The sequence below is a fragment of the Anarhichas minor genome, unplaced genomic scaffold, assembly GCF_050575085.1.
Source record: "Anarhichas minor isolate MPS153535 unplaced genomic scaffold, ASM5057508v1 ptg000011l, whole genome shotgun sequence".
NCBI lineage: Eukaryota > Metazoa > Chordata > Actinopteri > Perciformes > Anarhichadidae > Anarhichas > Anarhichas minor.
In genome coordinates, this window is record NW_027466457.1 from 16,722,085 (window position 1) to 16,740,670 (window position 18,586).

The 18,586-nt window shown below is 44.9% G+C and overlaps 1 protein-coding gene across 1 annotated transcript in view; it reads left to right on the forward strand.

The window, feature by feature from the left end:
* Positions 1–18,586, forward strand: part of cadps2 (Ca++-dependent secretion activator 2) — a 141,491-nt gene that overhangs the window by 51,311 nt on the left and 71,594 nt on the right. The window contains exons 5-10 of the mRNA XM_076090018.1: positions 4,623–4,703; positions 4,835–5,068; positions 5,310–5,431; positions 9,143–9,254; positions 13,949–14,088; positions 18,089–18,155. Coding sequence (XP_075946133.1) covers positions 4,623–4,703; positions 4,835–5,068; positions 5,310–5,431; positions 9,143–9,254; positions 13,949–14,088; positions 18,089–18,155 — 756 coding nt within the window. The remainder of the gene's footprint in view (positions 1–4,622; positions 4,704–4,834; positions 5,069–5,309; positions 5,432–9,142; positions 9,255–13,948; positions 14,089–18,088; positions 18,156–18,586) is intronic.

Sequence of the window (18,586 nt, forward strand, 5' to 3'; positions counted from 1 at the left end):
CACACTCCTCCATGTGTCTTTGAGTCTGACATGTTGACACGTTGCTGAGAACATGAAGGGAGTCACATAAAGGCTGGTTGTCATAGAAATGCTCTGAGAGGCAGAATTAGAAAGGCTGCAAACAAAGACAAAGTCTGGGAGAAGTCATGGTAACAAAGTGTGTGTGTGTCGTTAATTTTAGTACTTGCAGCCAAACTAAGAATTGCGACGCATTATTCTTCGTAGGTAAAGCTGACACTGAATGAGATGAGCCTCCTCCATGAGACTGACCAGCTTCTCTTCTCTTAACTAACACTACTACTTTAAACTAGATTTCAATCATTTATTCTTTATTTCTTTGCACGCAGGATGTTATATTTGTGTTATTTCGTCATGTGGTTGATGAGCGGTGGACGGCCCCGTTATCTCAGCAGAGTTAATTAGATCTGACTGTAATTAACCGGACGGCAGAGTAACGGCGCGCAGCGGCAGTTACTCTGACCAAAAGTTAATCACAGCGCTGACGGACGGACTGCCGCTGCACGAGCACACGAGCCCAGAGGAACCGTCTCTTGGTGATACTCTCATTATGGTGGAGTATCGAGAGGTCAGCTCACACTCACTCAGCCTTTATTACGCCTCATCTGTCTGTTTGAAGACATTTGGAATGTGCAAAGCGTGAAGAGCAAAGAAGGTGTCTGACAAACATCAGTTCATAAGATTCATGGAGCTAACGCTACTGTAGCTCTCAGTAATGTAATCATCTGGAAGACAATTTGCAGAAAACACTCGACCTATGTCGTATTTATTGTTGAGTTGTGAATTTATGTTTCCAACAATTTTTAAACCAGACAAATCAGTTCGGCGTGTTTCGTTCGGTCGCCTGTCGGTGGCTTTTTAATGGTCAGTTTTTACTCTATCTTCACTGGTTAGAAGGATTTTAGTCATCGGACGTCTGGATGTTCAGTTTTCAGAGAAACGAGCTGCGTTTGACCAGTTATGAAAGTCGAGTGTGTACAGTTTGGCGACCTCTAGCGGCGAGGTTGCAGATTGCAGCCAACTGAAACTTCTCTCGTGTGCCAAGCGTGTAGAGAACGATGTACTGTAAATGTCAGTCAGTGTTTAGTTTGTCCGTTCTGGGCTACTGTAGAAACATGGCGGCTAATGAAAGTGATCATATATAAAGTAAAACATACTTATTATTGCTACACGCTGACACCTCTGCAGATAATGCGTCCGGATCCTCCAACGTTAGCGGCAGCTCGCTATCGCTACAGGACGTCCTGTATCGCACAGCGTCGGAGAAACACTTTCTAACGTGAAGCTGCTTTAGTCAGCGGTTTTTAGCGGTTTCAATCAGCCGGTGTGTTTGCTCTGGAGAGGAGACCTCTGCAGTACAAACCTCCAACCGACTGCACTGAAGACGACAACTCCCATGATCCCATGCTGCTTCATGACGTCACTAAAGTTTGTCTTTGTTACCGTTTTGAATGAGAAACAAATATATTAATGTTTGAGCATAAACACATGTTGACCTCCAGCAACTCCGATGCTTCGCTAAAGGAGATAAACGCCGTCGAAAAACAATAAAAACATGAATTTTCAAAGTATATCAGACGTGTGCACGTTGGTTTGACCTCCTTCACCCTGGTAATGAATTCCTCTTTCTTCCTCACAGTGTTGAGTTAATTAGGACTCAGTGATGAGCCGATCGCATCCGTAACGACTGCAGAAACGGCTGAACGTGTGTGTTGTTTCTCCCCTCTGGGTGTCTCTCTGGATCCACTCCACCGGCTTTCTGAAATGGAAACAAAACCTGTCAAATCATCCGTGAACTAATCTCCATCGCTCAGCAATTAGTGCAGGCGGATGTCAGCCCTGACAGGAAGTGGTGACGGGAGGTGACAGTGACGATATTCATTTATTAAACTGACAAATGAATTATTGAAAAACGACTTTTTTGTTGCTCTCAGACGCTAAACTGCTGAGAACAAAACAGGGTATTAAAAGCAAACGCAGGTCATTGAGTCATAATGGTGACTGTGATTAAACTCGGTGCAGACATTCATGCTCCCCTGAGGATGGACTCTGGTAACTTTGGTGACTTTAACTTTCCCGTAGCGCCGTCATCGGGTCACAGCATCACTTTGTCCAATACTTGCATGACGTTCCCATCAGCCCCTGCTCTACATTTTTCCGTGCTGCTTGGCAAATGTCAACACGATAAAATGAGATGGCGAAGATGGTCAACGTTATACCTGCAAAAGATGTTATTAATATTCTCATCGTGAGCACGTTAGCGTGCCGGTGTTAGCATTTAGCTCAAAGCATCTGCTGTGTCTCAGTACAGTCTAACGGATCTGCTACTTGGCCTGTAAACATGAGTTTATGGTCTCAATCTCTAGTTTCAAGTCTTCTTCAATACAGCATGATGTTCATTTAGTACATTATGGTCCATTTAGAGTCAAACAGACCATAAAGCAGGGGATGCTTTGGGGCGGGGCTACACGGTGATTGACAGGTCTCAGGAGTCTGGGATTGTCCGTGTTTTTGTCTTTGAACTTTAACCCTTTCAGTGTGTTTCACTTCATGAAAGTTCATCTTAACATTTTGGTCGCCTTATTCATTTTTCGTTTTGTACTTAGCTCCGCCCTCTCGTATCACTTTTGTTTGCATTTTAAATGTCACTATCACAGTGACTGCGATTCATATTTGATTATTTGTGCAGCAAAGATAACTTCAAGGTAAACACAATCATTTTTTTCATCTCCTCTATTGTGTCTTGTTCCATAATACTGACCCTCACTCTTAATAATATTCCTGATCTATATAATACACTTAGAGAACCCTTCAGTGAGGTCAGGGACTTCAAACAGAAGCATGAGGAAGGCTTCAGTCTGTTTACCAGCAGAGTGGATGAGCGGAGGCTGAGGAGGGGAGAGTCTCAGACAGTCGGTCCAGCAGAGCGTCTCATGTGATCCTCACTTTGGTTTCTGACTTCAGAAGTTGCTGCTCAGCAGCTTTTCTTTCTCTCCTCCAGCTGCAGCTCTGCGTCGCTCCTCAGCGTGACTAAAGGAAGTTTCCCTTCTCTGTAAATGAGACACTAACTGATTCTGTGGGACCCGTTTTTTGAAATGGGCTCAAATTAAACGGCTTATCTCTTCTCTGCGTTATCGGCTCTGAAGGTTCCACTTGTCTCTGTGACTTCAGGCCCGTTTCCATCAGAGCCCTTTTTATCTCTGCTTGTTATTTTAGACGCCTCGGCTCATCACAGATTTGTGAAACGAGGAGCTTGTTTTCTGCCCAGTGAGCTGCTTTCATCTCCTCTCTGAGTCTCGCTGACGTCGAGTTCAACCGACGACTTGTTGAATGAACCATAATGTACTAAATGAACATCATGCTGTATTGAAGAAGACTTGAAACTAGAGATTGAGACCATAAACTCATGTTTACAATGTTTACTGAGGTAATAAATCAAGAGAGAAGTAGAGTCATTTTCTCATAGACTTCTATACAACCAGAGGAGTCGCCCCCTGGTGGACACTAGAGAGTGTTGGATCCCGGGCTCCTCCTGTCCTTGAGGTGGCAAGATTCTCCAAATACACAAATCCTATTTAAACTTATTCATTTTGAAGATAAACAGATCATCGGTTTTATTTATAGCTCTGCTTCGTGTGCTCCAAGTGTTTGAACATTAAACCATCCAAACATGTTCTAGAAGAAAACCCCAAAAATAATATTTAAGAGCCTGAAAATGAGTGTGATGCGTCTCCTTTAAAGATCCACAAATCTCCACTTCATTATGTTTTGTTCATACATCATTCATAGTTTGATTTATGAAACATTGTATCACTAAAAACATGCAGAACATGTTCTGTTGACAGTATTTATGAAGTGATGCAACGACATATCCAAAACTCCCCCTGAATATGTATATCTCTCATATGTCAACAAAGTGAATCAATCATTTTGAACTTTATCCAATGCTCAGATTTCTGTTCTGGATGTATATGCAAATTAGCACTGATTAGACAAGATAATGCCTCATTTGCATATTTAAAACTACATTATTAGAAAACCTGTAACATGAGAATAATGTAAGTGATGAACTGGGGACGTTTCATCTATTAGTGGTTGTTTTTTTACCCTGTTCACGTGAAGTGTCTCTCCTTTATTTGATAATATTTTTGAAATAATATGTTTATGTTTAAAAGCTTGTAACATGTAAATAGTGTCCTAATATCTTCCCATCCTAACACACTCGGTAGATGAGGTGAAATGAACCAAGTGAGACAGCTGATCTATGAGCAGCACCTGGTGGACATCAGAGGAACTGCAGCTCAACAACCTGCAGCTTTCACCTCAAAACTAACGGGAGTGAACGTCTCTCTTCTCTGATTGGTCGAGAGAGATATGACGAAGTAGTTGACCTGCTGCTCTCAGACCCTCGCTCCTTATTGGCTAATTGCCGACGTCTATTACCACCTGAGCTGCTAAATGGTTCATCGATGCACAACTGAGCCTCCTTTGAGTGCGCTTCTCCGGCTGTGTGTCTGTCCTTCACCCTCTGATTGGTTTATTGATTGTGCAGCTCTCTGATTGGCTGCCTGATGTGACTCTTTGTGCTTTGTTTTCTTTCTCAGCTGGACAACGTGGACGAGCAGGCGGCTCAGATCCGCAGAGAGCTGGACGGAAGGTTACAGCTGGCCGAGAAGATTTCCAGGGTGAGAGACATTTAGGAGAGATGAACATCTAGCTTAACTGTCAAAAACGTCCACCAGCCGGTGAAAGAATTGGACGTGAAGTAAACGTGCTGATGATGAACCAAGACCGCGTTTTCTTTTTGTCCCCGCAGGAGAGGAGACACCCGAAGTTCGTCTCCGCCGACATGGAGCCCCTCTACGTGGAGGAGCTGCGTTCGTCGGTCAACCTGCTCATGGCCAACCTGGAGAGTCTGCCGGTCTCCAAAGGAGGGCCGGACTTCAAGCAGAAGCTCAAACGCTCCTCCATGAACAACTCCTTCCTGGACATGGGAGACGAGGGAGACATCCTGTCCAAGTCTGACGTGGTGCTGTCTTTTACTCTGGAGGTCTGTGTGGACGAGGACGTGTAGCTTAGTGATTGGTTACATGAGGAAGTTCATTTATAGAGAACATTAGGTTTATAGGTTTATGACTTAAAATGAGTCCACATCCGACAAACCACATTTAGAGATGTCTTGTTTTCTGTAAAATTGTGATTTTCTCAGTTTTCTGATGCTCTTTAGTGTCTAAGAGTAAAAGAACTCTGAGGAGACGTGTCGTGTCTTGACCCTCTGCCGGTGTCTTCAGATTGTGATCGTGGAGGTCCAGGGTCTGAAGTCCGTGGCTCCAAACCGGGTCGTTTACTGCACCATGGAGGTGGAGGGAGGAGAAAAGCTGCAGACGGACCAAGCTGAAGCCTCCAGACCTCAGTGAGTTCTACTTCCTCCTGCTCAAGTCACGGTGTCTCAGTTAAGACACAGACACAGACCCCACACAGGGAGGGGGGTCACACACAAACAGTTGTTTGAGGACCGTTTGTACAGCTTCTGATAAACGGTGTGATTTTGGCGATTGTTTAAAGAAAACATGCTTTTCAATCCCGCAGGCGGGTTCTGACGTTCAGATATTAAAGTGATCAAACTTGTTCAGTCACAGAAATGTTGCTGCAGTTTAAAAACATAAATCCACCAAAAGACAACATTTAGTTGATTTGAAGCTCTGGATTTGATATTTAAAGGCGTCTGCAGATGCACAAAGACTCGTTTAATACTCACGAGGCTTCTCTCTGGACTCCTAACTGGATTATCGTCTGAGCTGTTTTTGAAGATGAAATGAACACGCAGCAGACCTCCTTCACACAGTTACCTGAAGCTGAACCACGGCCAACACGGCGCTCTGTTGTTTTTGTTTTATGTGACCTTCATCCTCCTCCAACACCGCCGGAGCCGCGTTCCTCCTCCTCCAGTAAAACGCTGATGCAGCAGGAAGACGAGGCCGTTGTGTAACACACAAAACACACACACACTCTGGTTTCTGGAGGAAAGCCCAGCTGAGCTCAAAACCCTCTTCATGTTTCAGCGTGCGGGCCAAGCTTTTCATTCCAGGCAATCTGGGACTCAGTAGGAAGCAGGTTTATGAGCCGGTCTAGTCTGAAGCAGACTTGTGTCCCCTGTGAGGCTGTAATGTTCGTTACACACCAGACAACTCAGTCTGTGAGAAAATGACTCTACTTCTCTCTTGATTTATTACCTCAGTAAACATTGTAAACATGAGTTTATGGTCTCAATCTCTAGTTTCAAGTCTTCTTCAACACAGCATGATGTTCATTCAGGCGTCTCTCCGTTGCTCCTCCTCCTCCGTCCAAATAAAGTCTCTTCCGTTCATTATTGGCAAAAAGTCAAGATGGCGACGGACAAAACGCCGAACTCGAGGCTTCAAAACGTCGACAACCCAATGAGTGACGTCACGATGACTCCGTTTAAAGCTATGCGGTCTTTCTTCCTTTCGAACCGTTAATATTACGATGGATAACTAAAGCTAGTGAAGAAAACTGCTCCAGTTCATTTTCATCATTTACACATTTCAGTTTAACTCTTCTGGAAACGTTTTAAAATCATGTTCATGAAATCAAAAGAGCAGATTCACAACACGTTCAGATAGTTTAATGAATTAAATTTGTTCACAAATAAAGACAGTTATGACGAACACTAATTATTCATCAAAAAAGGACACGAACATTTTATCAATACATTTCACAACCCTCGGCATCATCCCCGTGTCATGCAGTGCGTCGGCTCGTCCAGATGTTCTCCACAGCATCATGAATCCTATATATAGATACATGCATATAGACATATACAGATAGATGAATATAGATATAGAGAGTGCAGAGGAGGACCACAAGTCCACAAGAACGGGTCGGGTACCTTAAAGAGTCAAATGAAGACGTGCCGGTTGTGTTTACCGATGAGATTGTATATCGTGTATGTTGATCTGTTTCCTCTGGAATGGATGAGACTAGAATGAAATAAATAAGTTATATTGTATAATGTAAGACTAACAAAGCATCCCATGAGATATGCATCCCTCTTAATAAGGAAATGAATAAATCTATTTCCATTGTTTCCACATCTCACCGGTCAGCAGCGCGTCTGTGTGAGAAGCTTCAGCGCCCGTTAGCAGCGCTCTGGTGGCGTTTGATGGTCGTCGGACTGCAGACAAACAGCCAATTAGAGGAGCGCAGGTCACCTGACTGCCTCCGCTGCTCCTCCTGTGTCCTCCGCTGTAATTAACCCGCAGCCTTCATCTTCAATAACACGCTTAATGGCTTAACGGACCTCATGATTATCTGTGATTACACCGCTCTCTTTAATCACAGAGGACCTTTTTATTAGCAGCACCCTTAATTAGTCTGTGACTCCTCGTGTTTGTTACAAATCAAGTACACGCCTGATGATGACGTTTCGTTTTTACAGTCCTCCCAGGCTAATGGAGAGATGCACGGAGGTTTATGAATGAAATCTGTTCACTTTGTTTGTGTTGATTCTTTTCCTCCTGTTTCACTCGCTGCACGGCTTCACGCTCAAAACTAATTCACCTTCTTCCAGAAAGGGGCGTAGAGCTCAGGTGGGTGTCTCTTTCAGATGTCACCCTCAGGGTTTGGACTGTAAACAGATTGAAACGGAAAAAGACACAAACAATTTCATACATCATGAACCAATTTGCCTCGGAGAGGAACACAGCAGCTGATGATAGAAAGCAGAGAATCAACACAAAGACGAAGTGACGTTTCCCTCGGGTCAGTGACAGCAGGAGGTCATCCGTGTCTGTCCTCTGTCTCACAGATCAGAGGTCTGCGATCACTTAAAACTGTGTGCGTGTGCGTGCGTGCGTGCGTGCGTGCGTGCGTGCGTGCGTGCGTGCGTGCGTGCGCACACACCTTTTGGTTGCCTTGGAAACTGGGGAAAAGTGAATATGGAGTTCAGCTTTGTGAAGAGGTCACTTGTCATTTGTGCAACACACACACACACACACACACTTCCAATGACAGCTTTGACATAGAGGCATGTAATCATGGGAGCGTGTCCTTTGGTGTGATGGTCATCGTGAGCAGAAGGCATCGCTCTGCTCCATTAGAGCCTCAGTGAGATGAAGTGATTGTTGACACTGATGGGATGGTTTACTGCCTCTGGTCCTCTGGTCCTCTGGTCTTACAGGCAGCCGGGTGACCTCGAGTACACGTTACGATTAGGAATGAAGACGCCTGCATAATATAGAAAATAATGGCCCAAATAATAATGATTATTTTTGATCTGGACAAAATGTATTTATTGGACTTTAACATTTAAAGTTACTATGAGGAACTTTCATTTTGTGTTGGTTCTGTCGCCCCCTGTGGACTAAAGTGGTAGTGTCTCTGAGCACCAGAGTCTCTTTAGAAAACCTCTCATTGTACTGCAGCAGGTCTGACAGTCTGCCCCTCTCAGTCCTGGTTCTGGTTCTCCTGTGCCTCCCTTCCCTCCAGCGGGTCCAGCAATACGTCCTGGGTCTCCAGCAGCGTGGTGTCCAGTGTTGTCCGGCTGCTTCTAATTTTAGAATCGGTCTGAATTTCTGCCGGATCAGTTGATGTGTGATATTCAGTGGGAGTGAGTCATGAAGGCGGATCAATGATCTTGCTGTCCGTCAGGCGGTTGGATGTCGGGTCAGATTTGGATCCGTTCTAACCTGCAGTGAGCCGGCAGCGTTTGGTCTCGACCGACACTCTTTAGTGTAAAGTTGAGCTTCACAGCAGGACAGACGGACGATGCTGTCGACATCTGTCACACATCTGCAGATTTATTCTTCGTCTTACTTTACATTCATAGAAGAATCTTAACAAAGTCACGCTGCCTTCTGTCAACATGGTTGTCTTGTTTGAATAAACTTTATTAGTTGTTTTTTTCATATTTGTTACCTGCTGTTAAGTCATAAACACATGAATCAAAACAATTTAAATCAGATTTGAAATGATCTTCTTTTGCCTCTCAGGACTAAAGAGTTGCAGGTTCTGACTCCACAGAAAGGATGATCTATAAATATAAATATAAAATGTAAACTCAACGCACAAGATGGATGAGAACTCTGATCCTTGTGTGTTTCAGGTGGGGGACTCAGGGGGACTTCACCACCACTCACCCGCTGCCCTCGGTCAAAGTGAAGCTGTTCACCGAGAGCACCGGGGTCCTGGCTCTGGAGGACAAGGAGCTGGGCCGGGTGAGTCCAGATCCACTACGACACACACACGAGACACACACACAACGTGCAGACACAACAACACACACGACACACACACACAACCTGCAGACACAACAACACACACGACACACACACACACAACCTGCAGACACAACAACACACACGACACACACACACACACAACCTGCAGACACAACAACACACACGACACACACACAACCTGCAGACACAACAACACACACGACACACACACACAACCTGCAGACACAACAACACACACGACACACACACACACACAACCTGTAGACACAACAACACACACGACACACACACACAACCTGTAGACACAACAACACACACGACACACACACACACAACCTGTAGACACAACAACACACACGACACACACACACAACCTGTAGACACAACAACACACACGACACACACACACACAACCTGTAGACACAACAACACACACGACACACACACACAACCTGTAGACACAACAACACACGACACACACACACAACCTGTAGACACAACAACACACGACACACACACACAACCTGTAGACACAACAACACACACGACACACACACACAACCTGTAGACACAACAACACACACGACACACACACACACAACCTGTAGACACAACAACACACACGACACACACACACAACCTGTAGACACAACAACACACGACACACACACACAACCTGCAGACACAACAACACATACGACACACACACACAACCTGTAGACACAACAACACACACGACACACACACAACCTGCAGACACATACAACACACACGACACACACACACAACCTGTAGACACAACAACACACACGACACACACACACAACCTGCAGACACAACAACACACACGACACACACACACAACCTGTAGACACAACAACACACACGACACACACACACAACCTGCAGACACAACAACACACGACACACACACACAACCTGTAGACACAACAACACACACGACACACACACACAACCTGTAGACACAACAACACACACGACACACACACAACCTGCAGACACATACAACACACACGACACACACACACAACCTGTAGACACAACAACACACACGACACACACACACAACCTGCAGACACAACAACACACACGACACACACACACAACCTGTAGACACAACAACACACACGACACACGCACACAACGTGCAGACACAACAACACACGACACACACACAACCTGCAGACACAACAACACACACGACACACACACACACAACCTGTAGACACAACAACACACACGACACACACACACAACCTGTAGACACAACAACACACACGACACACACACACAACCTGTAGACACAACAACACACACGACACACACACACAACCTGCAGACACAACAACACACACGACACACACACACAACCTGCAGACACAACAACACACACGACACACACACACACAACCTGCAGACACAACAACACACACGACACACACACACAACCTGCAGACACAACAACACACACGACACACACACAACCTGCAGACACAACAACACACACGACACACACACACAACCTGCAGACACAACAACACACACGACACACACACACACACAACCTGTAGACACAACAACACACACGACACACACACACAACCTGTAGACACAACAACACACACGACACACACACACACAACCTGTAGACACAACAACACACACGACACACACACACACAACCTGTAGACACAACAACACACACGACACACACACACACAACCTGTAGACACAACAACACACACGACACACACACACAACCTGCAGACACAACAACACACACGACACACACACACAACCTGTAGACACAACAACACACGACACACACACACAACCTGCAGACACAACAACACACACGACACACACACACACAACCTGTAGACACAACAACACACGACACACACACACAACCTGCAGACACAACAACACACACGACACACACACACAACCTGTAGACACAACAACACACACGACACACACACAACCTGCAGACACATACAACACACACGACACACACACACAACCTGTAGACACAACAACACACACGACACACACACACAACCTGCAGACACAACAACACACACGACACACACACACAACCTGTAGACACAACAACACACACGACACACACACACAACCTGCAGACACAACAACACACGACACACACACACAACCTGTAGACACAACAACACACACGACACACACACACAACCTGTAGACACAACAACACACACGACACACACACAACCTGCAGACACATACAACACACACGACACACACACACAACCTGTAGACACAACAACACACACGACACACACACACAACCTGCAGACACAACAACACACACGACACACACACACAACCTGTAGACACAACAACACACACGACACACGCACACAACGTGCAGACACAACAACACACGACACACACACAACCTGCAGACACAACAACACACACGACACACACACACACAACCTGTAGACACAACAACACACACGACACACACACACAACCTGTAGACACAACAACACACACGACACACACACACAACCTGTAGACACAACAACACACACGACACACACACACAACCTGCAGACACAACAACACACACGACACACACACACAACCTGCAGACACAACAACACACACGACACACACACACACAACCTGCAGACACAACAACACACACGACACACACACACAACCTGCAGACACAACAACACACACGACACACACACAACCTGCAGACACAACAACACACACGACACACACACACAACCTGCAGACACAACAACACACACGACACACACACACACACAACCTGTAGACACAACAACACACACGACACACACACACAACCTGTAGACACAACAACACACACGACACACACACACACAACCTGTAGACACAACAACACACACGACACACACACACACAACCTGTAGACACAACAACACACACGACACACACACACACAACCTGTAGACACAACAACACACACGACACACACACACAACCTGCAGACACAACAACACACACGACACACACACACAACCTGTAGACACAACAACACACGACACACACACACAACCTGCAGACACAACAACACACACGACACACACACACACAACCTGTAGACACAACAACACACACGACACACACACAACCTGCAGACACATACAACACACACGACACACACACAACCTGTAGACACAACAACACACACGACACACACACACAACCTGCAGACACAACAACACACACGACACACACACACAACCTGTAGACACAACAACACACACGACACACACACACAACCTGCAGACACAACAACACACACGACACACACACACAACCTGCAGACACAACAACACACACGACACACACACACAACCTGTAGACACAACAACACACACGACACACACACACAACCTGCAGACACAACAACACACACGACACACACACACAACCTGCAGACACAACAACACACACGACACACACACACAACCTGTAGACACAACAACACACACGACACACACACACAACGTGCAGACACAACAACACACGACACACACACAACCTGCAGACACAACAACACACACGACACACACACACACAACCTGTAGACACAACAACACACACGACACACACACACAACCTGTAGACACAACAACACACACGACACACACACACAACCTGTAGACACAACCACACACGACACACACACACAACCTGCAGACACAACACACACGACACACACACACAACCTGTAGACACAACAACACACACGACACACACACAACCTGCAGACACAACAACACACACGACACACACACACAACCTGCAGACACAACACACACGACACACACACACAACCTGCAGACACAACAACACACACGACACACACACACAACCTGTAGACACAACAACACACACGACACACACACAACCTGCAGACACAACAACACACACGACACACACACACAACCTGCAGACACAACACACACGACACACACACACAACCTGTAGACACAACAACACACACGACACACGCACACAACGTGCAGACACAACAACACACGACACACACACAACCTGCAGACATAACAACACACACGACACACACACACACAACCTGTAGACACAACAACACACACGACACACACACAACGTGCAGACACAACAACACACACGACACAACATTATTTATTTACTTATGACCTGAGTCGGGTCTATTTAATACATTTAGGAATTTAAATGGTGTACGCTCCCAATAATAATAAATCAAAGTTGAATGGATAAACGTGATGAATGTTTGATGTCTCTGTATAATATGCAGCAACTTGCAGCTCAGTATCACGCAGCCTCATGCGACTTTAAACAGATGACGACAGCTTGTCTCTAAAGTATCCCTGCAGCTCTGCAACAGTCTGACACAAATACAAACAAACAAATACGAGCAGACCAGAGCTACAACCGGCGTAGCATGGCGGGAGCTAGCCAGCTGTCTGCTAGCTCGCTAGTGCTGTCATCGTTTAGAGAAGACTGTTTGTTGATTGTGTTGCCGATCAAAAAGAGTTTACAGAAGGACCCGCTTGCTGACCAATCCCTGCCCTCCTCTGTGCCCCCCCCCCCCCCCACCCCCCCAGGTGGTCATGAATCCCACCACGAACGGACCGAAGCAGGCCGAGTTCCACCGGATGGTGGTCCCCAAGAACAGCCAGGACACAGAGCTGAAGATCAAGCTGGCGGTCCGCATGGACAAACCCCCCAACATGAAGCACAGCGGGTGAGTCTATACCCGGGGTCTGGTCCCCTGCAGGGTCGGGTCCTCTACTGGGTCTGGGTCCTCTACTGGGTCTGGGTCCTCTACTGGGTCTGGGTCCTCTACTGGGTCGGGTCCTCTACAGGGTCGGGTCCTCTACAGGGTCGGGTCCTCTACTGGGTCTGGTTCTCTACAGGGACTGGTCCTCTTAAGGGTCTAGTCCTCTACAGGGTCTTGATAATCAGAGCGACAGCTCCCCCTGCTGGTTAAATACAGGAAGCACTCTGAAGATGTGATCACATGATCAGTGGACTCTGTCTCTGAACATCCTGTTGAAGTCCGTCGACACATTAACGGTTCATTAATGATGCTCTTTATTAATGAGCTCGTGATAGTTTGACAGCTGTTATTAAAAGTGAGTTTATTTATGAAAGATAGATAATAGATGTTATAGTTTTAACTCTGTCATGGCTGAATTCAGATGATTTGATTGGACGTCAGAGTTTTGATTGATCCAGCTGTGACTCAGGATCAGACCGGTTAGTACGGGGACTTAACCATGTCATTACATCAACAGTAACGTTTGCTGATTGTAGCAATTGCAGATAACGGATAATTAAAAACGAATGAAAATGAAAACATTTTTTATATTTTTATTGATGAACAACATATTTGTGCATTTCTTCCTGTAATTTATGCAGTTTGGCCGGAAATCCTTAAATCAGACACAAACTAACAGGTTCACTTGTTGTCACGTCAAGATTTAAGTTTTATGAAAACAATATAATCACTAAATGATTGTGTAAAACACAATAGTTTCAACAATATAAACATTTTATTACAAGATCATAAATAATCACGTCACAATGTATTAGTCCACAAAATCACATACTAGTACTTGTTGCTCCTAGCGAGGAGAGGAGGCGAGGAAAGGAATCGAGGACGTACTAATTTACACGAGTTTCACTTTTAGGGGAACTCATGAAAATAAAAGTACAGAATCAGAGAGACGTATCCCGATAAATACAAACTGTAAAATTAAATAAAAGTCTCAGCCTTGTAGTTGTTTCTGGACGTGAGGAGTCGAGGAAAGGAATCGAGGATGTACAAACTCTCGTGTCCTCCTCGGTTTTCCTCGATTTGGTGCAGTTCTCCGCAGCGTCCACAAGGGGTCAGCGTGAGTCCTTCTGTTGTGAGTCCAGCTGCGTTGAAACAGCTTGAACCTGATTCACTGCAGACGCTCTGAGATCCTGCTGCTCAAAGCTTTCCTCTTCAGCTCGTCTGATGCTGTTTTCACTGTGAGTCTTAGACTCACGCAGGGCACACGGGGCCACATTCCTCATGAGGAAATACATAAATTCCCATATTTCAAGAATAGCAAACTGAACGGACGAATGTTTGCTGCTCAGAGGAAAGAAAAGGGAAAATGTTTTCAAAATAGTTTTCACGTCAAAGTCGTGAATCCTTTAAAAGGCCGACGGACGGCAGGCGATATTTTACCTTCGGCGTCAAAAAATAAGTGAACAAAGGTTTGGGGTCATCAACACATTTGATGTTTTCTTGTTTTCTTCTAAAATAAATGTTTCACGTGTCGAACGCGAGCAGCGATGAGAACGCGGAGCACTTCACACTTCATTGATGTCATCAAATATTTCACCTTTCAGATCTGTGTTTTTCTTCTGCTTCTATTGAACGTAACGGAACACACAGCCTTTATGATTCCTTATTATCGTGGCTTCATGATCTTTTATGGAAATGTAACACAGCCGCAGCTTTCTTTAATTAACAACTAGGTGCATTGATGCAGGTTTGCTTCAAGAGTTGGGAGGAAGGGACACAAGTTACAGATTCTTTGACCAAAAAACTTCACTAATTAAAGAGAAAACTTCATTTATGTAAAAGCAAATGACTCCTCAAATATTACATATTCTCTTAAAACAATAAGAAAGACATCTGCCGGTGAGATTAAGACTAAAACTGTATTTTGACCTTTTTAGTGGAATATTTCTGCCCGTGAAACAAATGACTGACATCAGTATCGAGTGCAGAAACAGATCCGTACTTTTATTAAAACAAGCGAGATTTTTAAAACTGATAACCTTGAATTTATATTCAAGTTAAAAAAAGAAGCCTAAAATGGGTGAAATGATTTATTGTCACAACAGACAGAACTACTTTTTGAAGCCTTGGAACATAAAACATTGTTGAAATCTTTGAAGACGATAAAAAAAACTTTTTATTTATTCTTAAATTATGTTTTTGAGAGACGCCGGTGTGTTTGTGGTGAGGACGGATCAACTCTGTGGAGTCTGGAATGTCCTCGCAGGACGACGGACGGACAGAAAGACAATCTTCACAAGTGGCCGGCGAGCGACGCCGCATGTTTAACCCGCAGAATGGCCCAGATTCTGCGTCCAGACGCGCAGCCTTGACCGGAGGGCCTTTTCTCCCTTAAGGGCTGAAGAAAGAGGTTCTCGCCCATCGATTGATTTTCCCGTGTCCCACGCCTCCAGGAGGCCCCGGGAGCAGCCATTGATCGAGGGGCCACGCTGGTCATTCTTCCATCTCCCCTCAATGAGCTGCTGGCTGTGTCACGGCCCCTCTCGCTGCTTTCTCCTTCCACTCTCTTTATTGGGGGAGGAGATGAATGTGTTGACGACGTGTTAACTCAAAAAACATGATGAAATAAGATAATATGTAATTTGAATACGTCAAGGAGCTTAAAGTGGATCCTGATGGACCCTGATCCAGGAGGTCTCAACATAAAGTCTAGAGAGTCTTGAAGGTGTCGGGAGTAAAAGAAATGCAGATAAATGCTTCCTTCAAATAATACATTTCTTATATTCTTTATTTTGTTGTTGTGATTTACATCCTCCAGTCAGAGCTTCTCTATCGACGTCTTGTGACGTCTTTCACAGTGAAACTGGATATTTGAGTGGCGTTAAGTTACAAGAGGGATTTAAATCAAATCCTTTGCATTTAATTGGATTGCTAAAAACGCAACTCCATGGATGTATGAAGAGAACTGGATACAGCGTTGGAGGCGGAGCTACATTTAATTGCTCAGTGGAGCACGAAGCAAAAAAAGTTTGACTTCCGAGTATAAAACTCCCGGATCTTCCGAATCATGAGGCCCATAGAGCGAGCGCACTAGCGTTTCCTTTAACCCCGCCTCCCTGTCCTCGGTCCAGCCCAGGCGGCAACCTCCAGTTCTGTCAAGTGTTAAAGCTGCATTCTCTCTAGTGTCCACCAGGGGGCGACTCCTCTGGTTGTATAGAAGTCTATGAGAAAATGACTCTACTTCTCTCTTGATTTATTCCCTCAGTAAACATTGTAAACATGAGTTTATGGTCTCAATCTATAGTTTCAAAAAACCAAGATAACGACGGCTAAAATGCCGAACTCAAGGCTTCAAAACGTCAGACGGTGATGTCACAGCGACTACGTCCACCTCTTACACACGGTCTGTGGTTTCTGCACCGCAGACGAGCAGCACTCTGTTAACTCCGATGTGAGAAGCCAGCGTGAGCCAGATTATGACCGATTCTTTTGCTCATTATGCTAAATACGTCTGTTAGCTGTTTACATATCTATAAGTAGCAATATAATTATATATTAAAGATATTAAATCATCATGCAAATAAAGAATATATTGTTAAATAGGTGCTCAACATACGACTACAGAGAGATGTGATGTAGAAGGGAAAGATTTCATCTGGACTTTAAATGCCTCGTTCTCTTTGGATCAGTGTTGAAGTATCACCTTCATGGCCACACAAATAAATACACTTATATTCATTATTAATCTGTTGATTATTCATTTGATTCGCCTTTTTAATCTAGTTTGTCATAAAAATAGTGAGTTCTGTCACAGTCGATGTCTTTAAACGTCAGTTAATGGTTTAAAAACAGAGAAAAAGCAGCAAATCCTCACAGAGCACCCTAAATATCTGCTTCATTCATGACTGAAATAATCATACAAACAAAACGGTTTTATATTTAAAGTGTTCTTTGTGTGTTTCAGGTATCTGTACGCGGTGGGACAGAGAGTCTGGAAACGCTGGAAGAAAAGATATTTTGTTCTGGTTCAGGTAAGAAGCCGACGAGACTGGACTCGCGTGACTTGATCTGTGATTGGCTGAGCCAGAACTGTGAAGATGTGAAGTCATTAAACAGAAGTCTGTTTGTATTTAAGAGGCGTGAGATCAAACGTTCAAACTTTCTTTTCCTTTTTATATGTTTGCAAAGTTTCAAGAGAAAGGGCTGCTGGGAAATGAATGAGTGAGTCGCTCCGCTCAGAAGGTTTCTACGCCTCGTTCAGCTGAAGCAAAGCTAATTGAGTTGTGACTCCTTTAAATTCTCATTTACACTTCAGCTGTGTCTGAGCACTCAGCGACCACGCCGGGTCTCTGAGGCCAAGGCCGCACATTTAAATTAACTCCTTTGTTTGTGAAAGTGTGTTTGCCTCCCTGCGTCACATCAGACGTCCTCTAAGGGAATCAAAGGAGAGAATGTTTAGATT